Source organism: Grampus griseus (assembly GCF_964374135.1).
Source record: "Grampus griseus genome assembly, chromosome: 8".
Classification (NCBI taxonomy): domain Eukaryota; kingdom Metazoa; phylum Chordata; class Mammalia; order Artiodactyla; family Delphinidae; genus Grampus; species Grampus griseus.
The window spans coordinates 8219981-8245662 of record NC_139002.1 but is presented as its reverse complement, the minus strand read 5'-3'; the positions used below and the strand labels follow the sequence as shown (position 1 = coordinate 8245662).

Genomic DNA, 25682 nt, shown 5'->3' with positions numbered 1-25682 from the left:
CATGAATGAAGTAAGGAGTTTCTTTCTGTGTCCGCGACAGAGAACACAGCCGAGGCTGCAGGTTCTCCTGGTGGGTTTTGGGGAACTCGGGAGGAAAGACTTATCTCCAAGCTTCCGCCCGGTCCTTAGCTGCGCAGATGCCCACGAACCTCCCTGCGAGCCCGGGGAAGCGGGCGCGGAGGGCCCGGCCGCCGCCCCCTCGGGTCGGGCTTGGGGCGTGGGAGCGGCGGTCGGAGGAGGAGCCGGGGGCCGGGAGTCTCGGCGCTTCCGGGACAGCGGGCGGCCGGCTGCACTTCCCGTGGGCGAGCGGCCCGCCGGGCTTCGGAGCCCGTGCCCCGCACCGGCCGCACCGAGGTAGCGCCCCGCGCACCCCGGCGCAGGTGAGCGCTCGGGGAGGCGAGGGCGGGAGCGGGAGCGGCGGGGCCCCGCGGAAGGGGCGAGCAGGCGAGCGGGCGGGGCGGGCAGGCGGCTGGGCCGGCAGGACTCCCGCGGGCAGTGGACCCCTGCGTTCGGCCCCGTTAGCGGCCCGGTCCCCGGTCCCCGGTCATCGGTCCCGGATTTGCCCCCTCCCTGCGGCACCTCCGGCCGGTTCACCGCCGTCCCCTCTGCGCCCCTTCACCTGGCCGCTCGTAGCACCCACAACGCGGAAACGGGTGAAAAGGCCCCCAGAGAGAGCTGTCACCTCTGTCGCCAAGAAGTTCGTGCAGGGAGCCCTCCTTGAGCTTGAGGAGCCTGCCTGGTTCAGGTGGCTTCGGTCTTGAACTGTAGATTCTTTTTCTTCCAGGCTCTCGCGTCCTTCTCTGCTCTGTCGCAGCCTCTCCCTCTGCTCTTCTGATGGCCTTTGTGACAGTGTTTCAGCAAGAACAGGGCTTTACTTAGGGTTACAGGCCTACGGAGCCATCCCTTCCACAGTCATTTCACGAACCTCTACGATGGGCTGGGCATCGTGTGACAGCACTGAACAGGACAGAGTCAGCCCTCGTCCTCTACCTGGGGACACTAGGAACCACACACACCCTGACAAGTGCAGCTAAGAGAGGGGAGGATAGAGTACACACTCCCCAAGCTGATGCATCTAACCCAGGGGCCACGGAGGCTCAGGAATGACCCATTGTCAGAGGAAGGCACATCTAGTTATTTTTAAAACCTTTTTTAAAAATTGAAATACAACCCACACACAGAAAAGTGCACAGATCTTAAGTGTACAGCTTTCCCAGTGTCACATTCCTGTGACATTCCTGTGCAGCCCGCACCCAGAATAAACAAAACATTACTCGCACTCCAGAGTTTTTTTGACCGCACCAAACAGCTCGTGGGATCTCAGGCCCTGACCAGGGATTGAACCCTGGCACCCAGTAGTGAAAGCCTGGAATCCTAACCCCTAGGCCACCAGGGAACTCCTCGGATGCCCTCTTATGCCCACTTCCAGTCACTACTTTCACACATGGGTAACTGCTATCCTGGTTTCTAACATCATAAAATAGTTTTATTTGGTTTTGAATTTTGGACACTTGGGATCCTACTTATGTACTTTTGTGTATGGTGTTTTATACTCAATATATAGATTGAACCCCGTTGCATTTAGCACTCGTTCATGTATTCTCGTTGATGTGTAATTTTTCACTGTATGGATAGACCACTATTTCTACATTCTACCGGATACTAGGATTGATGGATACGGTTGTTTCCAGTTTGGGGTTATTGTAAATAGTGCTGCTGAGGCGTTCTTATGTTTGTGTTTTGGTGAGCATATGTTAGCACTGCTGTTGGGTACATTCCTAGAAGCGGAATATAGCGCCAGACAGTTTTTCAAAGTCCTCCTACCAATTTGCACTCCCACAGGCAGTATATGAGTTCTGTTTCTCCACATGCTTACCGATACTTGATATTGTCTGTCTTTTTCATTGTAGCCATTCTGCTGAGTGAGTGGGAGGTGGGGTTGCGCTGAGGTTTTAATTTGCATTCCTCTGGCGACTCATGAACTGTGCATGTTTTCATACATCTGTTGGGCCTTTGGATATCCTTTTGTGAAGTGTCTGTTCAATTCTTGTGCCCATTTTTCCAATAGGTTGTCTCTCTTTTTCTTACCAGTTTGTAAGAGTTCTTAAATATTCTGGATATGAGACATATTGGATATGTATTTTTAAAATATCTTCTCTCTCTCAGGAGATTGCCTTTCACTGTCCTTACTAAGAAACCAAGTTGAAGGTAGATTTTAACAAAGAAGAAAGGCCCAGTGAAAATAATAAAATGTCTGGCTTTAAAATAGCACAAATAGCAGTAATAACGCAGGTATTCCAATAAGAAAATAGACTTGTATAGCCTAGAGTTACTATTATTTCCTTCTGGTAAATACTTCTGAACAACATGCTTTTAAGTTATTTGAAATTATTCTCTGTTAGGAAGATACAGATTGCAAATTTTCATCTTTCTTTGGTCCCCAGACATTACTAAGACTTTCTGTCTGGTTATGGTTAAATACGAACAGAAGTAGGTATTAATGAAGTATTTGCTAATGAAAGATGAAGATATTATAAAAAGTTAGGGAACAGACTCTTAAAGCTAAACATTGCTGATTCATTTGCTCTAATAAGACAACTATTCATGAATCAGTTCCTACAATTCATGTTCTCTGACATGATTCTTTGGAAAATAATGCCAGTCTTCTGTTAAATTTTTAAGCATGTGACGTAATCATTGCACTTTAACTTGGGACGGTATTTCAATAAGTAATTACGTGTGATAGTCAACCTATTTTGTAGTCAGCCTATTTAGTTAAAAGTGCTATAAACATACTCAAATCTCCTGAAAAAGAAAAAAACCAGTAAATCTTGTTTTCTGTTTATACTATGATGTTACATCTTCCCTTCACTTCACAGGCAAAACTTTAAAAGTGTATAATTACTGTCTTCATTTTCTGGCAGGCATATCATTTGTTCCTCATAATCTAGTTTCTGTTCTAAGTGAAAGTGGGGTTTTATGTAGGCAGTTGGTCATCTCCTAATTTTCTAATTCAAATGCTTCTTCTTAATCCTCACTGGCCATTTGACATTTTTCACCAACACCATCGTAAACACCATCTCATTTTCAAAACTCTCTTTCCTTGCCTATCATAACATTGCGTCCTCCTGATGTGTCTGCTTGTAAAACTTGCTCCTCTCCGTCTTTTAACTGTAGGTATTCCTTAATGCTTTGTCTCTTTCCATGCTACGCTTTCCCCAGACGATTTGAATTGTCACAAACAGGCTGATGACTACCGCATCTATAATTCTGGCCCTGCCGCCTTCTTCCAACTCCAGACTCATTCTAAACATATGGCTTGGCATGTGTCTCCATGCGAATATCCCACTAGGATCTTAAACCTACTGTTGCTTTATGGTAAGTTTTTATTATTCTGGTAGTGGAAGTCCTCTTAAAGTTCCTCTTTAAAAATCTTAGTTTTTTTTTTAATCTAACTGCCCCCCCCAAAGCCTTTTTCAAAAATATATAAAGAGCAGTCATTTTGTAAGCTCAAAAGGGAACTAATGTATAAAGGCATAATTTGTAAACTGTATCCGTCATTAAATTCACTGCTGGCACAATCTATATTACATTCAATGCCTGCGTATTTACTTGAGACCTACAGCAAAGTAAATACAAAATAAGTTCACACCATTTCAGTTTAAAATGACCTTTAGTACGCATGTGGCATAGTTTCAAAACTAAGGCAGTTTTCTAAAACTAAGGAACTGTTTTCCAAAGACCAATTTGCTACATTTTGCAAAATACAGCAACACTAATTAAAATGCTTCACATTCCGTGTTTGGTCAGTAAGATATATTCCTATGTGACTAAAATACAGCTAAGGTTTTAGATTTTAACAACCAAAGTAACAATACTTTTGATATATAATTAAATTGAGGGAGTTCCCTAGTGGCCTAGTGGTTAAGATTCAGCGCTGTCACTGCCGTGACCGGGGTGTGATCCCTGGTCCCGGGACTGAGATCCTGCAAGCCTCGCGGCCAAAATATTAAATAAAAATAAAGTAGTGGGTGCTTATATATACACACACACACTCACACATATATTTGAAATTTTTGACATGTTTAAACGTCTTCAGAATTTACAAAATGTAGTGCTGAAAGCATATGTACTTTGTTAGATATTTAGCAAAACTTCAGCACAATGGTTTACTTTAATACAGGTTATAAGACTTCAGTTTTCTGCCTGCTAGAGTCCCATCTTAAATCTGACTTTATAGCAAAATTAGCAGTTTGAAATTTATTTCACAAAATCAAATCCCAAGATTTGCCAGGCAATTTTCAATTATTCCACTGCTTATATAAATCGAGACGAGTGGTTCCTTGTGTCAGAGTTACCTGGAGAGCTCTTAAAAAATACAGATTTGGGGGCCCTACTTCTGAACTATTGAATAAGAATTTACGGGGGCAGCTATATTTTTAAAAGCCCTCTAGGTGATAATGATATACAGCTTAGTTTAGGAGCCACGGCTGCAGCCCACTAGATCAATCCTTAGTTACGTCAGAATCCTGGGGTACTTGTTTTTTGTTTTGTGGCTTTTGTGCTTTTTGGGGGGTTTTTTGTTTTTGTTTTTTGTGACACACTGCACGGCTTGTAGGATCTTAGTTCCCCAACCAGGGATCAAACCCAGGGCCCCGGCAGTGAGACAGCTGAGTCCTAACCACTGGACCGCCAGGGAATTCCTGGGGTACTTGTTTAAAAATCACATTCCCAAGCCTTACACCCAGAGATTTGATTTAGTAGATTTGGGATGGGGCCCGGGAACTGGCATTCTAACCCATCATTTTGTTTGGTCCCTGTATTCATTCTCTGTGCTGCATGACAAATACTACAAATTTAGCAACTTAAACCAACACCTATTTGTTATCTCATAGTTTCTGTGGGTCAAGGGCCCATGAAAGGCTTGGCTAAGTCTTCCGCTGGAGTCTCACCCGGCCGCAGTCCAGGTGTTAGCTAGGGCTGCAGTGCCATCACAGATGCAAATGGGAAAAGACCCTCTACTAAGCCCCCTCAGGTTGTTGTTTGTTGGCAGAATTCACCTCCTTGAAGTTGTAGGACTGAGGTCTGCTTTCTTGCTGGCCATCAGCTGGACACCACTCTTGGCTTCTTGAGGCTGCCTGAAGTTCCTTGACACTTTGCCCTCTCATGACATGGGAAATTCTTCCAAGTCAGCAAGGGAGTCTCTCTCCAGTCTGCTAAGATGAATTTTTACACCCACACCTACACCCATGCACATACGTACATATGTACATAATATTCATTTATATGTTATGTTTATATATACACATCTTTTTTTTTTTTTTTTTTTGCGTTACATGGGCCTCTCACTGTTGTGGCCTCTCCCGTTGCAGAGCGCAGGCTCCGGACGCGCAGGCTCAGCGGCCATGGCTCACGGGCCCAGCCGCTCCGCAGCATGTGGGATCCTCCCGGACCGGGGCATGAACCCGCGTCCCCCGCATTGGCAGGCGGACTCCCAACCACTGTGCCACCAGGGAAACCCTATACACATCTTATATAGCAAATATACATACCATATGTATGTATTGTATTGTATGTATATACACATATACACACACACAATTGTTACTATATATATGATGTGTATATACATTTATATACATATGCAAACACACACCCTACAGAATAACACAATCATGTGAGTGACATACTACAACCTTTGCCATATTCTATTGGTAAGAAGTCATGGGTCCTGCCCAACACTCACAGGTATGAACACGGGACTACCTTAGGGTCTGTCCACCACAGTCCGTAACTCCTCAGAAACACTGTATTGTGCCTCTCTAACTATTAACAATTAATTGCAGCACTTTTACAGACATTGTCCTGCAAGTTCTAACGCATCCTCCCTGACAAGCGTTTCAGCAAATGTTTGAGAAGCCAGTGTTGGAGCCTTTGAAACCGGTGTTCTTAAAGTCAAAAATCACATGAAGAGTAGATACTAATTTATCCATCAAAGAAGTGAAAAACTCCCTCAAACAATTTAACTCTTTAAGCAGACCCGGTTTTTGTTTACTTTCTGGCCGCACCACATGACATGCAGGGATCTTAGTTCCCCAACCTGGGATCGAATCTGCGCCCCGCCCTGCAGTGGAAGCGCAGAGCCTCAACTGCTGGACCGCCAGGGAAGTCCCAAGCAGACCAGTTTTTAGCACTCAGATTCAATGCTTTCCCCATTCATTAGCCTCACATACAATCAAACATGGTGTAGTAGTTTCCTATTGCTTCTGTAATAAAGCACCACAAGCGTAGTGGATTCATACCACACACATTGATTATCTTATAGTTGTGGCAGTCACAGTCTGAAGTGGATCAGCGGGGCTGCATTCCTTCTGGAGGCTCTAGGGAGGAATCCAGGTCCTTGCCTCTTCCGCCTTCTAGAGGCTGCCACCTTCCTTGCTCACAGCCCCACTCTACACCCACCTCTGCTTCTGTTGTCACATCTCTTCTCTCACTCTGACCCTCCTGTCTTCCTTTTCTAAGACCTTTGGGATTACATCTGGCCCACCTGGATAATCCAGGCTAATCTTCCCATCTCCAGACCCTTAATCACATCTGCAAAGTCAGCTTCTGCCAAGTAAGGTAGCTTATTTTCACTGGTTCTGAGGATTAGGATGTGTGTGTCTTTGGGGACCGCTGTGCTGTCACCACGGACAGTGATTCCAGCTTAACAGAAATGGGATACGAATTATATAAGATACATAATCATACGCCTTCATAGGTTTCAGAACATTCCCTATATAATAGATATTGGAGACCAGTTAGATATTGAATAATACTTAATACACTTTGGATTTTATACAGTGAAACTTTACAGTATTTACCTCACATATTAAGTTCCTTCATGTAATATTGAAAAAGCATTCTAAAAACACTGATGGTAACAGGCTACTGCTTTTTCTATTTTTTTTTTTTTTCAGTACATGGGCCCCTCACTGTTGTAGCCTCTCCCGTTGCGGAGCACAGGCTCCGGATGCGCAGGCTCAGCAGCCATGGCTCACGGGCCCAGCCGCTCTGTGGCATGTGGGATCTTCCCAGACTGGGGCACGAACCCATGTCCCCTGCATCGGCAGGCGGACTCTTAACCACTGCGCCACCAGGGAAGCCCTCTTTTTCTTTTGAAGAAGCTCTTTACTAATCTTCTATCAAGTCTTTGTAATTATCTACAAAGTAGGTATTTAGGTCTATATCATTCTACTGGATGAATGTCTTCAAAGCACAGGGAAAAGTGACTACATAACAGATCAGAGAATAGACAGAGTGAGGGATGAGAGCTTCCAGTTGGAGATTTGGGTTCATTATCTTCTCACCTGCCTGACAACTATGTCTCCCATATCTCGACCATATCTCAATATAGACTGTTATTAAATCTTGTAAAGATTAATCGTATTTGAATGTGATCGCTCCACAGCCTCAGCTGTACAGAACTGAAAAAGTAACAAGGAAAATGCAGTATGGTTTAGACTCTAGGAAGTAGACCGTGTATACAGTTAATGGAACTGGTCTGCATTCTTACTCAATTATCCTTTGTCAAAGATGCTATTTCCTGTTTTTGAACTTTTCCATAACATCAGTCACTAGGGCTTATACCAATCCACTTCCAGTGGCTGTTGGGCAATTGGATTTCTTCTTAAACAAGCAATGAAAAATGGCAGCTACCCCAAATCAGCATGTATCGCCAAAAGGGCACGTCATTTGATAAAATGAGAAACTGAAACTTAGATCTGTCTACATCTGTTAAGTAAAGTGTTATGTTAATTTTGAACCTTTAGGCTGTCGTTAAAAATATCAAATGATTCTCCAGTTTTTAAGTGTATCAAGGCCAAATGATGAATTTGAAAATGATGAATTTGAAAATGATGAATTTTCAAATTAAAACGATGAATTTGAAAATGATGAATTTTCAAATTAAAACACAATTGAAAAAAAGATTTTTTTTAAATGATGAATTTGAAAATGATGAATTTTCAAATTAAAACACAATTGAAAAAAAGATTTAAATAATATAAAAAGCAAGTAACATTGTGTCTACTGCTGGGGGCGGGGTGGGGAGGGGAAGGACATCTTGAATGGTTGAAATGAAGATGTCAAGAAACAGCGACTCCTGACCAGGAAAAGGATTTCAAAACCTAACAGTGGTTAACCAGGCACTGCCTCAATCTCACCACTTAGGGGCTGAAATCCAAAGAATATTAGGAAAAGAAACGCATGTCCCTGTTAATGTTCCCCTTTTCACGTCTTTTTGGCTCGCTTCGCAGCTCTCTGCTTTGCTCTTTCAAATGTGCTTCTGGTCCCGAGTCCGTCTCACTCCTGCTTCTGCTCCCACACCCCTGCACCCACTACTGCTGCAGTTGAAGTTCTCCTTTTTTTTGAACTTTGATATATTTTCATGAATCATCAGTATCTCTTGTCTTCTCTTCATCAGCTTGGCATAAGGGTGTTCAGCATTTAGCAGAATGAAGCATTTTTGTTCAACATTGAAGGACATTCTTTAAATTTTGAAAACTCTTATCTCAGCGCGTCTATTCAGACAAGCCGTTTTCTCTGTGAGTTCCCGGATGTGGGAGGGGGCTGTTTTGACCTCTGTAGATCCATCAAATAGTGAGAAAGCAGTCCTTGCTCTAGAACCAAGTTCTCCACCAGCCCTTCATCTTCAGAAGCCACTAGAACACAGTGGCTCCATCTTGGACCAGGGTGGGCTCTGCTCCACACAATGTCCTCCCAGACCTAGGCAGAAAGAGCCTCCACCATCAGGGACATCAGGTCATTGTGGTGGGAAGAGAACATGGCCATGGTGTTTTGCCCGTCTAATGGTCCTTTGCATTTCCATATAAATTTAGATGCCGTTTGACAATCCCTTCTCTCCCCACCCCCACCAAAAAAAGAAAACCAAACCAAAAACCTTCCAGAATTTGGAATAACATTGAATAGATCCCTCCAATATCTAGATTATTTTAAATACATACTAACCCACACTATTTTCTAAGCCATGCATTTTACGTAAATCATCTCATGTAATCTTCACAGTAATGCTGAGCAGGCTGTAGTATTATTTCCATTTCACAGATGGAAAAGCTAAAGTTTAGGGTTTCCCTGGGGCGCAGTGGTTAAGAATCCGCCTGCCAATGCAGGGGACACGAGTTCGAGCCCTGGTCTGGGAAGATCCCACATGCCGCGGAGCAACTAAGCCCCTGTGCCACAACTACTGAGCCTGCGCTCTAGAGCCCACGAGCCACAACTACTGAGCCCGCGTGCTACAACTACTGAAGCCCACGCGCCCTAGAGCCCGTGCTCGGCAACAAGAGAAGCCACCGCGAAGAGAAGCCCGTGCACTGCAACAAAGAGTAGCCCCCGCTCACCACAACTAGAGAAAGCCTGCGTGCAGCAAGCAACAAGCACCCAATGCAGCCAAAAATAAATAAATAAAATAAATTAAAAAAAGCTAAAGTTTAGCAAGAGTAAAGTAGTTTACCAGAGGCCACAGTTCATAAGAGATGAGATCTAGGACCTCTGCCTGCAGAGTCTGCAGCCTTTACCACTATGTACAGCTGAGGGAGGGAGGGAGAGAGGAAGGGAGGGAGGGAGTGGAGGGAGATTGGGTGGGTGGATGGAGGGAGGGAGTTATTCAGGGGAAGGCAGACCTGGAGGAAAACTCCCCCAAGGTTTCTTACACGTGCTCTCTCTCTACTGCTCAACATCTGTCTACCTTGATACATAATTATTTGTCCAAATAGTAACAGACCTTCTTCTCTGATTTCAGCATTTACACAGGAAGTTCTTACAACGAGCTGCCTGCCAGCCGCCCTTCCCCAGATCCCGAATGCAACCCTGGCCAGGTGGCGCAGAGAACAGTCACTCTGCTGGTCATGCTGAGCTCATACTCTGTAAGTCTGACGGCTGCACAGATCGGGGTTCAGCTAGCAACCTGATCCCAGTGGTGTCTGTCCCTAATTCCCTAAGGGATGAGGGACCGATTTAGAGACTGAGCCTCTGTCAGGCACCAAGGGAGAAAGAAATGCCAGAGCCCACCCACTGGGACTGGGAGTAAGGTTAAGTACAGCTTTTGTGATCCTTTCTCTCTGTCTCTTGTAGGATGGATGTTGGATGAGGTCAAGACTGGGTCCCCTCCCTTCTCCCACTTTACCAATGCCTGATCTCATGGGGTTAGTTTGGAGCCCACCACTATGGCATCATCAACCTCCGTGCCAGCTCCTCGTTCCAGGTCCAAGAAGCCTCTGGGCAAAATGGCTGGTGAGTGGACACAGACTCCTAATTCCAGGAGGCTGCCTGGCCCCCAAACACAGGCCCTGGAGAGACGCAGGGAGGCTGACGGGGTGGGCGTGGGGGGGTCCTGCTTTGACTTCAGTGCCCACAGGCTCTGTGGGGAGTGAGGGGGCGTGCATCAGGGAGCCTTCAGTCCTTTTGGCTCACAGCTTTCCCAAGTGTGCTCAGCTAGTCTTCCCAGCCTGGAAACCACTGTGCTGAGTGCTTAACAGGGTGTCTCTTTTTAACTAAATCGCCCTGAACCATTCAGAGGTAGGAGCCAAGGAGAGAGAAAAAAACAAACCAACCTCCAGGACACCACACTCTCTGTCCCGGTCAAAATGGGGAAGCTGAGCTGAAACCATTTGGAGTACTCACAGTATGCCAGACACTGCATTATCTCCGCTGATCTTCAGCAACAACTAAAATGAACCCATTTTACAGAAGAGGAAGTGGAGACATAGACTGACTTGCTTATGGTCGTATAGAAAGCAAGTAGCAGGTCCACAATCAAATCTGTGTGCCCCACTCCAAAGTGTGGCCCCGGCTCACTCAGCTCTAAGGTCTTCAGGTACCCTGGGCAGTGAGTGGTCCTCTTGCACATTTCCATTTTACCCATTTAGCAACAAGCTAGGATTTCTCAGGGCCAAACAGATGACAATCCCTGGCTCTCTCCCTCCCATAGTGGGTAGCCCCTTAATCTAAATCCACCTCCCCTCAATGCTGAAAGTGGGTTTGGGGCCTAATTGATCTTTACCAGCTTAACGTAGCTCTACTTCCTGACTCACGGATTGTCGACTAGTCAGCTTGTGGGAAGTTCTGGTTAGGATAGGCTAGGGGGGTACCAGCAATCGAAGGGCGTGGAGCAAAGCCATCTTTCCCAATCAGGCTTGTGAAACAGCCAGAGTTCTTTTCTTTCTTCCTTCCTTCCTCCCTCCCTCCCTCCCTCCTTTCCTTTCTTCCTTTTTTTCCCCTCATATTGTTGTTATACCAAAAGCTTTACAAAAAATTATTGAGGTATAATTGACATACAACATTCTATCCTTTTCAGGTGTACAGCATAATGATGCAACACGCGTATACATTGTGAAGTAATCATTACAACAAGTCTAGTTAACATCCATCACCATACGTAGTTACAGATTTATTTTCTTCTTGGGATGAGAACTTTTAAGATCTATTCTCTTGGCACCTTCAGAATATGCAGTATGGTAAGACAGGCCGGCATTACATCCCTGCCGACTTATAAAGCTGCCAGAGTTTTTATGTGTTCCCGAAACCTTTAAAGATAAGGGAGACTTTGGGGCAAGTCCTGAGGGATGTACACAGTAGCAGAGCAGCAGTTGTGAGAAGAAGGTGGACAGGGGAGATGGGCTGACCTCCTCCCCGCGGTGGCTCCTCTCTGGGGGGGGTCGCCAGGAGACCCCTGCTGAAAGCTCCAGGCCTCAGCAGTGCTTCTTCCCCGCAGACTGGTTCAGGCAGGCCCTGTCGAGAAAGCCCACAAAGACGCCCGTCTCCCCAGAAAACACCCGCAGTGACGGTTCACAGCCGAGCTCCTCGGACAGGCCCCCACCCCTGGGCCCCAGCTCAGAGGCGTCTCCCACCCCGCCACCGACACCGACACACTTGGGCGCCCACGGCAGCAGTAGCAGCAGCAGCGGCCGCTGGAGCAAGGACTATGATGTGTGCGTGTGCCACAGCGAGGAGGACCTGGCGGCCGCCCAGGAGCTGGTCTCCTACCTGGAGGGCAGCGCCGCCGGCCTGCGCTGCTTTTTGCAGCTTCGCGACGCAGACCCCGGCGGCGCCATAGTGTCCGAGCTGTGCCAGGCGCTGAGCAACAGCCACTGTCGCGTGCTGCTCATCACACCGGGCTTCCTCCGGGACCCGTGGTGCAAGTACCAGATGCTGCAGGCGCTGAGCGAGGCCCCCGGGGCGGAGGGCCGCACCATCCCCCTGATGTCAGGCCTCAGCAGAGCCGCCTACCCCGCCGAGCTCCGATTCATGTACTTCGTGAACGGCTGGGGTCCCGACGGTGGCTTTCGCCAAGTCAAGGAGGCTGTCACGCGGTGTAAGTTACGGGGAAGGGAGAAGGGGAAGGGGCTTCAGCCATAGCGCCTGCTCTACTTGGGCTTTTAGGAAACACCCAGTGTGGCCTACTACAGGCTTCAGTTCAGAGCACTTAGCAGATGCTGCGCTTTTTTTTTTTTACAAATAGGTTTGTGGCAACCCTGCGTTGTCAGATGATGATTAGCATTTTTTTTAGTAATAACATTTTTAAATTAAGCCATGTACATTGTATTTTTTATCAATTTTTTATTGAATTGTAGTTGATTTACAAGGTTGTGTCAATTTCTGTTGCACAGCAAAGTGATTCAGATATAGATATATATATACACATTCTTTTTTTATATTCTTTTCCATTATGGTTTATCATAGGATATTGAATATAGTTCTCTGTGAAGGCACGTACATTGTTTTTAAAAACATAATGCTATTACACACTTAATAGACTACAAAAAAGTGTATACACAACTTTTATATGCACTGGGAAGCCAAAAAATTTGTGTGACTCATTTTATTGCAATATTTGCTTTATCGTGGTGGTTTCGAACTGAACCTGCAGTATTTCTGAGGTCTGCCTGTAGTTCAGAATGCAGGCTCTGGGAAAATAACTGTGTCACTTGGACAAGCTACTTAACTGCTCTGTGCCTGGGTTTTCTCACTGGTTAAATGAGAATGAAACTATATACCTAAATAAGTATGTACACTAAGTAAATTCAGAACGTGGCCTGGCACATGTAAAGTACTTGTGACAGGCCGGGCCTAGCGCGTTATCAAGTCCTCAATAAATATAAGTCACTATTATCATTATTAGTATTAATAGTATTAGGTTTCTTTCACTGAGGTCAGGTTGGAGATGGCCACCAAGAGCTGGGAAAATGCCAGGAGGGACCCTGGTTTAGTAACGCAAACAGGTACAAAATAATAGGAAAGAATTGCCTACCATAAGCGTATCCAGGGAGGGGCGTTGTATTACAGTGGGTTTAGAAGTAAAATAGATTAAAAGGTAGCGAAGACAGGGACATGTGGGGGAAACAGAGATGCTGGGATTTGAGGAGGGTGACGAGCCATGTGATTCTCTTTCGTCCCTTTCAGATCTGCAGACCCTCAGCTGACACTTCTCACATCAACACGGATGCAGACAGTTGGAGCAAAGCTGGAAATGGAGTGAGAGGGCCTAGGACCCTGGGTTCCATACATGTGCCAAGTTGTGAGGAGTAAGTTTGCAGCACTTTGTATGTGACCCTGGGATCAGATTGTCTGTGGCCTCCATAACCATGGGCTCCCAGGAAGGTCCTGGGGAAGCTGGGGACTCCCCCAGGAAGGCCTGGGGAAGCTGGGGACTCCCCCAGGAAGGCTGTGAGGGAGCTGGGGACTCCCCCAAGAAGGCCTGGGGAAGCCAGAAAGTGGAGGTGGAAGGAAGCGTGATACCAAGACATCACCCACGCGCTGCCTCCTGCGTGACTGGACGTGAAGCCTGGCACATCGTGCCCATGTCTTCTTCCCCTGGAATCGGGCACTGGTGTCTAGGTGCCTTCCTCCTGAAGAGGTGGCTCACCTGAGTAAGGAGCTGGAAGCCTGGACTGCGCGCCTCAGCTGGGGGGTTTTCCCAGTTGCCTGCGGAAGCCCTGAACAGGTGTCAGGAGAGAACAACAGGTATAGCGTCTTTCACACTCACACTCTTGCCGGCGTCTCCCAGTGAGTCGTTCACTTCCGAAAGCTGCATGGAAGATGCCCTCAGCACGTCTACAGGACAAATACTGTCCTGTATTTGTTTTCACTGCACGCCTGTCATTAAAGACTCACACCTAGAATGAGTCTGAAGAGGGGACAGAAGAGGGGAGGGAGCAGGTGGGGTGAAGAGGAGGAAAGCTCAGACCCTTTAGCTGGGATCAAAAGCCCACCCACCAATGTTCTGACATATGGGGGCCTCATCAGGCATCTGGCTAGAACTCCTGCTTTTACAGTAGTTCCTTCACCTCTGCACTCAGAGGAATCAGTGTATTTCTTCTGGCAGATCGATGGTCTACCTTGTAGGACAGGCAGAGTTTCATTCATCCGTTCTTAGTAAAACTTGGTTGTTGAACTGAAATGAATTTATGATTCCCCTGATGTGTACTTTTGTGTCTCTTCTCCCCCTTCCCCCACCACATCTCCTCCTTTTACTGAAAAAAATGTATATATATATATATATATATATATTAAATTGAGATATAATTGACATATAACATATTAGTTTTAACTGTACATGATTCTTTATTTGTATATATTGTGAAAAAATTTTATTTTTAATTACAAATTATCTTATTACATACAAAAGGACTAAAGAATAATGCAGTGTACACTCACGTACTCAACACCCAGCTTAGAAGCCAAACCTCACAATCCCCATGTTGCTCCCTTTGTGCCCTTACATGCTCTTCCCTACTCCCACCAGAAGTAACCACTATTCTGAATTTTGAATTTATCATTCTTAGCTTTTCTCTAGAAATTTATTACATATGTATGCATCCCTGACAATATATTAACTTTTACATGGTTTTACACTTTACATAAATGGTGTTATATTCTGCAAATTCCTCTTTTTTTTTTTTTTTTTTTTGCCATGTTTGTAAGATGTGTCCATATTGATTCATGGAGCTGCAGTAAATTCACTTTCATTCCGTTATGTAAATATACCACTATTCAGTCGCACATGTTTTTACAAGTGGACATTTGGTTGTTTCCAGTTTTTTTGCTGTTGAAAACAATGAGCCTGTGAGCATTTTTATTCTTGTGTATGTTTCCAAGAGCAAGATTTTCTAGGATTTAACCTAGATGGAGAACAGCTGGGTAGTGAAGCGTGCGCACCTTCAGTTCTGGTAGAAGATACCAAATTTTCTTCCAGATTGGTTGTGCAATTTATGTTCCTGCCATTTGTGCATAAGAGTTGCCACTTTTGCATGTTCTTGCTAACATTTAGAATTATCAGATTTTTTAAATTTTATTTTTTTGCCACGCTGCACGGCTTGTGCAATCTTAGTTCCCTGACCAGGGATTCAACCCGGGCCCCGGCAGTGAGAGCACCGAGTCCTAACCACTGGACTGCCAAGAAATTCCCTAGACTTATCAGTTTTTTAAGTGTTTAATAAGCTGGTGGATGAACACTGGTATCCCATTGTCATAATATTCTTTTTTTCCTTTTGCCTTTTTTTATTAAAAAATATATATATCATACACTAAAAGGAAGAAGGAAGTTTGATGAACCCCCATATACCTATCACCCACCTTCAACAATTACCAACTCAGAGATAAGCTTTTATTAATAATAACCTTACCCATTAGTCAACCGAAGATCATTTTGAAGCAAATCGCAGGTATTATTTTATTCTAAATATTTAAGTATGTCTCTCTAAATTATTAGAAGTTTAAAAAAAAATGACCACCATATAACAGTATCTTTTAAAGAACAGAAGCTTTATTTTTTAATGTGAAAACTTTTATCTATTACTTTGTAGTCTGTGCTTTTTGTGTCTTCTTTAGGAAATCTTCCCTACTCCTGTAGTTTCTTCTGGAAGTATTTCACATTTAGGTCTTTAATCCACCTGGATGTTTTGTTTGGGTTTGTTTTTGTAGCTCTTGGTTTAGAAGTTAGAGATACTTTTTTTTTTTCATTTGAATAGCCATTATTTACTGACTAGTCCATCCTTTCCCCACTGATTGTGATGTCACTGCTGTTATACGTTGTCATACGTGAGGGTCTGCTCCTGGGTTCTCCAGCCTCCTCCCTTTGTTGATGTATCCCTGTGTCAGTGGCACCGTGGCTTATGTACTGTTGTTGTTAGTAAACCTGGATAACTTAATAGTCAGCTCTTCCCATTCCTCTTAATCATGAAAATCACTTCCACCCTTCCTGTTCCTTTACTCTTTCATGTAAATTGTTTATTCAGTTTGTCAGATTCCAGGAAAAGGCCAGTTAATATTTTTATTGGACTTACATTGAGTTGAGAGATTAATTTGGAAAGGATAGATTTTTTAATTATATTGAATCTTTCTCCTAATAAAAATGGCATGTCTCCATTTATTCATGTCTTTAAATGTATTTCAATAAAAACTTTATAAATCTTTTCCATATTGGTCAGTCACATTTTTTATGAGATTTATTCCTTAGTATGTCATATTTTCTGTTGCTACTGTAAAAGGTTTTTTTAAAAAAATATTTTTATTCATTCATTCATTCCTTCATTTTGGCTGCACTGGGTCTTTTTTTTTTTAATAAATTTATTTATTTGTTTTTGGCTGTGTTGGGTCTTTGTTGCTGCGCGCGGGCTTTCGCTAGTTGCGCTGAGTGAGGGCTGCTCTTCGTTGCGGTGCGTGGGCTTCTCATTACGTGCACCGGGTGTTAGTTGCGGCATGCGGGATCTTTTTTTTTTAGTTGCGGCATGCGAACTCTTAGTTGCGGCATGCATGTGGGATCTAGTTCCCCAACCAGGGATTGAACCCCGGGCCCGTTGCATTGGAGCGTGGAGTCTTAACCACTGGACCACCAGGGAAGTCCCCCATATTGATTTAATATAAGCAAACTACTGAATTATTTATTCTATAAGACTATAGACTTTGTTGGGTTTCTATAAAGACAATCATATAATTTGCAAGACAAAACAAAAACTTATCTTTCTCTGCTGCCTAGGACCACCAGTAAGATATTGAAAGTGACAACTTTGTCTAAATTATGATTTCAAAGGGAATGCGTCAGACATTTCACCATTATACGTGGTATCTGTTGTACGTTTTGGGTTTGGTACATATTTTTTAACAAGCTGTAAGTTTCCTGTTGTTTCTAGTTGATTATGAGTTTTACTTATGTTGAATGGGTTTGAAATATATTCTAAAATTTCTGCATCTACTGAAATGATGTTTTTTTCCCCCTTTTAAATGGTAATTGAGTGAATAACATTAGATTTTCTAATGTTAAGCTGGTCTTATATTCCCGGGGTAAACTTATCTTGATCGTGATGTATTATTACCTTTGTTTAAATTGCAGGATTCAGATTGCTAACATTTTCTTCATGATTTTACATGTATATCCGTATGTAAGATTGGCCCATAATTATCCTTTCTTGTATTATCCTTTTCTGGCTCTGTTACCAAGGTTATATCAGCTTTCTAAAATAATTGGGGAGTGGTCCCTTTTTTCTATTCATTGATGAGTTAAAGCTTGGAATTAATTGCTCCTTGAATGTTTAGTAGACTAATCTGCAAATGCAGTTGGACCTAGCGTGTTTTGCAAGGGGGAGAGTGGGGCGGATTTAAAACTCCAATTTCTGTATCTTAAAGAGTTATAGATCTATTTAGATTTTTCATTTCTTCTGGAGTCGATTTGGCGTAAACAGTGAAGAATACAAAACTGGCTGAAATAGATTTTTCAGTTTGAATTCCCGGATCATGTAGGCAGTATGAATCTGAATTCTAAACCTGCATGGAGATTGGCCCGTGATTACAAATTTTCAGGGTTTTTTGTCTTTTTTTTTTTCTTCTCCCCTCCGGAGCCAGATGTTGAGGCAGGTAAGTTTCCTAAACATCTTGTCTCCTTTAGTAGGGCAGCTTTTCTTTTACTTTTTAAGTAGTTGGCCCTTTCATTGAGGTGGGGGCCCTTTAGAGATCTTGGCTCGCTGGGAAGTTTTCTCTTCCAACTCCTCGCTTGCATGAGCCCAGATCTGCGCCTTAAACGTCACATTTTAAAGCCCGAGGCTCTAGACTTCTAGGAACAAGCCATCACCCTTAGAACTTCAGCTTCAATACCCACTTACTATTCTATAGATTTTATTTTCTTGGGAGCACAGGAATGTAACCAAAGGGATGTTTTAAATTTTGCATCCAGAATGTTTAGGAGTTTTTAGCTGATTGTTTTTAGAATATCTAGTCTGTCATACTACCTGAAGTGGAAGTGTCTAGTCCTTCTTTAAACTAAACTAAATAAATAAGTAAAATAAAAGGGAGAAGTTTTGAGATTCCGCAAGAAAATGGAAGGATTGATGCTTATAGACGAGGGCTTCCCAGTAACAACCTTCTAATACAGCAATGTCCAGTCGAACTTTCTGTGGTGATGGAAATGTTCCACATCTGTGCTGTCCAATGTGATACGAGCCATGCGAGCCATACGTGGCTATCAAGCACTTGAAACGTGGTTGTATGACTGAGGAACTGAATTTTAAATTTCATTTAATTCTAATTAATTTAAATATAAAGTTACATGTGGCTAATGGCTATTGGATAGGACAGTGCAGAGCCTTCTAATGTTTCCAAACAAGCTGAACTAAAAAATTATCAGCAGACAAATGCCTCTGAAGCCAAGTGAAGATTTACTGCTGTAAAGGTCCCTTACACTCTGCTGTCTGGTATTGCAGCAGGTCCTCTGGGGGCTGAGGCTCCCTATGAGCTCATCTTTTCCTTGAGCCAGGCCCTCTTATGAGTAGAATTCTGACCTTATGCATATTCTAATTAGCATTATACAGTTGGTCCTCCAACAATGTGGGGCTTAAGGGCGCCAACACTCTGTGCAGTAGAAAACCAGCTACAACTCTACAGTTGACCCTCTGGACGCGTATCTGTGGATTCATGTAGTAATGCAGTATTTACTATTAAAAAAAAATCTGAGTATATGGAGACCCTGCAGTTCTAACTCGTGTTGTTCAAGGGCCAAGTGTATGCTTCTTTTCTTTTCTTTTTTTTTTCTTCAGCTAAGACAGCAAAAGAGATGATTTACTGTACACATTACATTCAGCCGCAACTGAGAACAGAACTAGTACAGAATGACACAGGTCCAGGGCAAAGGACCAAAAGGGGTCGTTTTGATGTGAGCAAGGTGGGTCTCTCAAAGGTTGTCAAGGCAATCAGAATGGGCATACATGTTCCAGATCCACTGAGACAAGTTCTAGACAGTAGGTATGCAGCCCAACAATTTCTACCAGCATCCCTGGCCTCTGGCTTCCCTTGTTTCTGCTCCTGTGGCCTCCATGGGTGTACGATTTTACTGGGACCTCTGCCTCATCTTTCTTCTTTTGTGCTTGAGCCTGCACCTTTGCTTCTTCCTCCACTTCGCTCTCATGGCACGGAGGTTTCTCAGGAGATGGCACTAAGGCTGAGAGCTGTTTCTTTTCTTTTTTAAAAAACTTGTTTCAAAGAAAAATTTCACTTTGAGTGACAATTATTTTTCTGGAAAGCAGAGACTTCACTCTCCTGAAGTTTCCACCAAAGCCACCATATTTCAACCAGTCTTGCTAATAGCCCAGCTGGTCACTCATGCTTATGGGGGGACGGGGAAGAGGAGCTAGAGAAAGTGCTATAAGTTTAACTGGACTAGTGCAAGCTCACCCAACAGGGCTTTGAAAACCCAATATGCTCCCTCCCACCAAATTAAAAAAAATTTAAAAAGTAAGGGTGGCGAGTAGAAAATACCAATGGTTTGCTGACAAAAAAAATGTCGCCTGCCATTTCAGTAAACAACAAATACTGCCACCATCAAGCCATCAGCCACACAGCCACCCCATGGTGCACCTGAGGGGAATTCAGGATGGAGAAAAAGAGGATACCGGCCCTAGATAGTTAAGATGCATATCTAAGGAATAATTCCAAGGAGCCCAGACTCTTGCATTTTCCCATACACAGAGAAGCACTAAAATCATTAACTTGAGATGTCTCTTTTTTGTGATTAGCAGTAATCTTTTTTAAATTAATTAATTAATTATAGTATTTATTTATGTATTTATTTTTGCTGCTCCAGGTCTTAGTTGTGGCACGTGGGACCTTCATCACGGCATGGGGGATCCTCAGTTGTGGCACGCATGCGGGATCTAGTTCCCCGACCAGGGATAGGACCGGGGCCCCCTGCATTGGGAGTGTGGAGTCTTACCCACTGTACCCCCAGGGAAGTCCCCTAATAGTAACCTTTTGATGTTCAACTACATTTTTTTTTTTTCAGCAAAATCTCCTATATATCCTGGCTCCTCCCTTACCTCTTTGGAACAGCTCCTCAGAGCTATCCTGACAGTCCGTCTCCCGGGCTGTAGTCCTCAGTAAGGTCCCCGAATAAAATATAACTTTTAAATTTTACATTGTGCGTTTTTTTTCCAGTTGGCAGGTTTCAGCAGGGGTGAGCTCACTGCTCAGGAGATGATGCTGATGTGCCATTGGTCCCTGGAAGGGTGTGCTCGAGCACTGGGAGGTTGCAGAGAAATTATCAGTAAAAATTTTACATGGCCAAAAAAAGAAAAGAAACTCCGATGGATGAATCATATTCATGCTGCAAATCACAACCCTGGTAGCACGGTGGACACATGGTCAAAGTGGGTGAAACGGAGCAGGACACTGTGAGGCCTTCCTGGGAGCAGACCCCAGCACTACCCCCATCTCAAGTCTGTAGAAAACCTTCAGCCTCCTAGGCCTTCCCAGAGTTCCAAAGAGCAAGTTGAATCAGAGAAGTGAGGAAATGCAGAGACAAAGGAAAACAGTCAAACAAGACAAAAATAATAATAGTTTAGCCATAAAACAAAGTCAAGGACCCTTAGTTCCTCCTCCAGGGCTAGAGATAATATCCTGAGCCATATCCCTGAGTTATTTTGCAGAGACTGAAGCCCCCACCAGGTGGAAGAAGTTAACTGCAAACTGCGTGCTGACCATATCTGCGTAGACTCCCAGCCTCTCTGGAACTAGAAGGTTGATGTTGACTCCAGAAATACCACCTAGTTACATCACCACCAACCAATCAGAAGAAGTCCAGGAGCTATCAGGCACCCCATGACCCTCTCCCTCATCTTGTCTTTAAAATCGCATCTCTGAAAGTCATCAGGGAGTTCAAGTTTTCTGAGCATGAGCTGCCCACTCTCCTTGCTTGGCCCTACCTTGAGAGCCTTGCTACTTTCCTTCGCCACAACCCAGGGTGGGTAGACTGGCGGGCTGGGGGGAGCACACACAAGCTCGGTTCAGTAATGTGGATACAGAGGGGCAGGAGCCTCCAGGCTGGAGGTTTTAGAAATGTATTTCAGTCCCTGTTCACTTACCTTTCTTTTCAGCCAAAAGTACTGAGAACTGAATAGGATGAACATTTCTGTAAAATGAAAACGGGTGAAAACTGGAAATGATTTAAGGGCTTGCTCTAAAAACAAATTGACCAAGAAATAGATTGGCTCAGATTTCTGAAACATCCCTTCCACTCTAATCAATGTGGGTGTAATTCTGATTAAAATGTGCATTCAACCAAAGTGTCAACGCATTGAGTCCAAACGGCGTCTTTTGGCTCCTGCCCCTGGGAGGCTGGGGCAGCCCTCTCCCCTGCAGCCTCTCTAGCCCGCCTCTTTAAGGACTTGTTGCCTTCTCGCTGCCCTCAGCACCGGCCTCCACTCGGGCCGGCTAGCACCAGGGGACCAAGGGGAGGTAACTTGAATTGAAACGCTCGTTCCGGGTGGATCCCAGTGATCAGCGCTCCGAGGCTCCCTAAGGCCGGAAGGGATGCGACCTCCGGCGCGGAGCACGTCGGGAGTTGTAGTCACCGCCCCTTGGCTGAGGTGGGAGGAGGCGGCCGGGAGGGGCGGGGCCGCGGCCGGGTTCGCGCAGGCGCACACCTCCCGCCGGGCAGCATGGCGGACACAGCGCCGCAGCCCAACAAGAGAAAGCGCGAAGTGGATGCCGAAGAGGCGGAGGCGCTCAGCACAGAGGGGAAAGAAGCGGGCGTTGGGAATGGTACCTCTGCCCCTGTCCGCTTACCTTTCTCCGGCTTTAGAGTGAAAAAAGTGCTGAGGGAGTCTGCGCGGGACAAAATCATTTTCCTACACGGGAAGGTACCATTAGGCAGCCCTGGGGAGGGAATGCGGGAAGGAGCGACCCAATCGTCGCCTCGGAGGCGGATTTTTTTTTTCTTTCTTTTTTTAGATTCTTCGGAAAATACCAAGCACATTCCTCGGTGGGGAGCGGGGAAGGCAGAGTGCACTAAAATGCAGGGGGGTTAGTTCGTGGAGGAGGCAAGACTACCTGTGAAATTAAGGGAATTAACACGCGTAGGGCTGATTTTCCTAATTCCTCTTTTACTAAAAAAAACTAACATTTGTAGAGTGTATTGCCGATTCATAATCACATGTTGAAGTCCCTAAGCAGTCATCAGTCATTCATTAAACCTGTAAGTTGCTAGGAACCCAGCAAGTGTTGCCGGACGGTCTTGCTCATCCAGGCCCCAGGTAGGGACATAGAGACTGGGAAGTCTGATCCTTGCTATAAAGAACTCCAGCCCCAGCCGAGGAGACAGTTTATTAAATTGGTGATTCAGTTCCACATATCACGCTCTGACTGTCCAGCACTGAGCTGGGTGCGGGGGACGTAGTGATGAAAGTTACCATCCTTGGTCTTCAGGAGAGCAGAGTATCTTCAGGTAGGCAGACACCGCTGCCTCTAATGCCATGTGCTCAGCTTTCCAGCAGGGGCTGAGGAGAGACTGGAGACCACCTCAAGAACTAGTGAGGACGCTGGCCAAGGGTTCTCCAGAACTCCTGGCAGGAGCTCTCACTTTTGAGAGCATCAGGGGGACCTGGCCGAGGCTTCCATGCCTCTCTGTGTCTCTCTCTTTTTTTTTGGCGGTGCTGGATCCTAGTTCCCAGACCAGGAATTGAACCCACGCCCCCTGCATTGGAAGCGTGGAGTCTTAACCACTGGACTGACAGGGAAGTCCCTGCAACTTGTTTTTTACAAGGTTCTGTCTGGTTCTCTCGCCCCTACCTGTCTTCCGTCTGCAGCACCTGCTGAAGATTTTAGCCATGAGAACCTTCGACCTAGAAGCCTGTTGGGATACCCAGATTCTAGTTTCTGTTTCAGCATTGACTATTCGTGTGACTTTGGGCAAGCAGTCTTCTCTGGACCTCAGTTTCTTCATCTGTATGGGGAGAATTTGACAGAGGCCTTGTGAGCCTAAACTAGAAGACAGCTGAGAAGCTTTGCATCGTTTAGAAGGAGGATGTGAGAGCTGCCACAAGGATTTGGGTTGATGAGATGCCTTCTCTGGGAGAAGAAACATGGGCGCCATCGGCTAGACTTCCCCAGAGGGAAGACTGCAGGGAAGGAGATCCCAGGTGTTGGGATTGCAGAGGCCCTGGGAGCTTTTACACCTTTTACCTTTGCTCTCCAGGCCTCACCTGTGGTTCTGCCCCTGGGCCCACTGATGGTGTCTCACCCACAGGTTAATGAGGCTTCTGGGGATGGGGACGGAGAGGATGCCATTGTGATCCTGGAGAAGACACCATTTCAGGTGGACCACGTTGCCCAGCTCCTGAAGGGCAGCCCTGAGCTCCAGCTGCAGTTCTCCAATGATATCTACAGCACCTATCACCTGTTCCCTCCAAGGCAACTGAGTGGTGAGCACGTGGGGTGGAGGTGGCTGCCTGTGGGGAGAGTGGGATGGTGGGGAATTAGGGGGTGTGGTGACCACTCCACAACTGATTTGCATATTCTAGTGCAGTGGTTCCCTATGGAGGAAGGAGCAATCTCTGAAGACATTTTTGGCTGTCAGATCTGGGGAGGTGGGGTGCTGCTGGTACCTAGAAAGTGGAGACCAGAGATGATGCTAAATATCTTACAAAACACAGGATGGGCCTCCACAACAAAGACATGGCAACGGTGCCGAGGCTGAGAAACCCAGTTCTGGTGTGATGTGCTTTGGGGTGAGAGTGTGATTCATAGGATGGAACGGTTTCATCTACTAATTGAGTAATAATGATTGTCAGCACTTATGAAACCCTTACTGTTGTGCTAGCCACCATTCTAAGTACTCTACATGTGTCATTGTATTTAGTCTTCAAAATAGCCCTATCGCGATAGGACTTTACAGGTGAGGAAAATGCGATTTGGGAAGGTTAATGCTGTGTGTCTAAGATCACACGGCAAAAAGGTGGCAGAGAAACTGAAATCTTTTTAGTCGACTGAGGACTTGCTCACCACGCGGCTGTGGAATGAGCAGTGTGCTGGGTGCTGCAAGATCAGTTAGTTCCCTGAAGGAACTCACTTTCTAGGGGGGAGACAGTGTGATTGACGAAGGACTTGAGAAGGGCAGGGGTGTGTGGGTTAAAAGGCAGTGATTTGGTTTTGATTGCAAGTATTTTTTTAATTTATGAAGAAGTGGAAGAAGAAGAATATTCCGTGTCTAAAGCCAGACGCGATGTGAGCTTTTCTCCTTTAGACGGTTAGATTCAGGAGGCAGCTTCGTGGGAAGCATGAGGCAGCCTGGTTGACCTTGAAGGTTCCTTCCAACCAGGAAATTCTGGAATGTGCTTTGCAGCCCAGGACAGTTTTATAATATCCTTCTGTCTTTATTTGTCCTCCAGCATTTAAGAACAGTTTGGCTTTACGGATATCCTGCCACAGTCTTTTGGATAGACTTAGTCTTTTCCGCACCCCCGAGAAAGGGTTCTCTTGTTGTCCTTCGGAAATATATGTGAATGCTTAATGTGAGACAAGCAAACTTTTCACGGCTGGAAGCAAAAGAGCCCGGTCCTTTGTTGAAAGAGGGCCAGATTGATCGGTTCCCGTTGACGGAAATGGACGGCTGTATTTGCTTTCTCAGGCGCTGACATTTAAGCAGACATAGTCGTCAACACAGCGTGACGAAGCATGACAGTAGCCAAACACTGTAGTCAAACACGACGTGGGGCAGCCCCCAAACTACAGGCTCTGGGACCGTTATTCTGCTGCACCCCTTGCCCTTGCCTTACCCTTTTCTCTGTCCACCCTCCCCACCCTCACCCAAAATTCAGAAGGTTTTGCTCCACAGAGCAACCTTGTAGAACTCCCTTTCATATTATTTTTTTCAGCACATGTACTTCTGTGGTGCTGCACACAGTGGGTGGTGGCTACTGCCCCGTCTTTCTTTCTATTTTTGTCATTTTTTTCCAGGATAAGCGCTGAAAGAGGCAGTGGATTATCAAGATGACAGGTGTTCGTCCCCATTCAGCCCCGAAGGTGTCTGCACCTCTTCCCCAGTGCTGTACACTCCTACCTGGGAGCCTCAGGTTTTAGCTCACCTTTTCCAGGGCTCACTGTCTTTTTAGCAGAAGCACACAAACAGTGCATTATATTCTTATTTTTCCTACTGAAACTAGGCATGGCAACTTGGAAGTCATAACAGCCTGGCTCAGGGCTCCACCCTCATCCCTCTCTCATCTCGCTGTGCCTCCTGTCCCTGGATGACATACCAGATCAGGGATTGGCAGACCTTTTCCATCAATGACCAGAGATAAATATATTAGGCTTTGTGAGCTACTAGTGGTCTCTGTCACATATTCTTTTCTTTTTTAACCTTTTTA

At 45.2% G+C, this 25682-nt stretch overlaps 2 protein-coding genes across 5 annotated transcripts in view; both read left to right on the top strand.

Annotated features, from left to right (window-relative positions):
* The first annotated feature begins 295 nt into the window (after window positions 1-295).
* TIRAP (TIR domain containing adaptor protein) lies at window positions 296-14568 on the top strand. 3 transcript variants are annotated; one of them, XR_014297057.1, is made up of 6 exons: window positions 296-380; window positions 9800-9923; window positions 10132-10290; window positions 11771-12370; window positions 13459-13656; window positions 13689-14568. XR_014297057.1 is itself a non-coding variant. In XM_082659377.1 (5 exons), the coding sequence occupies exons 3-5, from the start codon at window positions 10224-10226 to the stop codon at window positions 13476-13478; spliced, it is 687 nt and encodes a 228-aa protein (XP_082515503.1). In that variant the 5' UTR covers window positions 296-380; window positions 9800-9923; window positions 10132-10223; the 3' UTR covers window positions 13479-14568. The 3 variants fall into 3 exon arrangements, 2 of the variants coding, with proteins under 2 accessions (XP_082515503.1, XP_082515502.1); XM_082659377.1 differs by having other exon boundaries at window positions 13459-14568; XM_082659376.1 differs by lacking the exons at window positions 13459-13656; window positions 13689-14568 and having other exon boundaries at window positions 11771-12573.
* A 7400-nt stretch (window positions 14569-21968) lies between these two features.
* Window positions 21969-25682, top strand: part of DCPS (decapping enzyme, scavenger) — a 33518-nt gene continuing 29804 nt past the window's right edge. For both annotated transcript variants that reach the window (XM_082660187.1, XM_082660186.1), the window contains exons 1-2: window positions 21969-22178; window positions 23564-23738. In XM_082660187.1, the coding sequence (XP_082516313.1) occupies window positions 21978-22178; window positions 23564-23738 (376 nt within the window). In that variant the 5' untranslated portion in view covers window positions 21969-21977. The remainder of the gene's footprint in view (window positions 22179-23563; window positions 23739-25682) is intronic.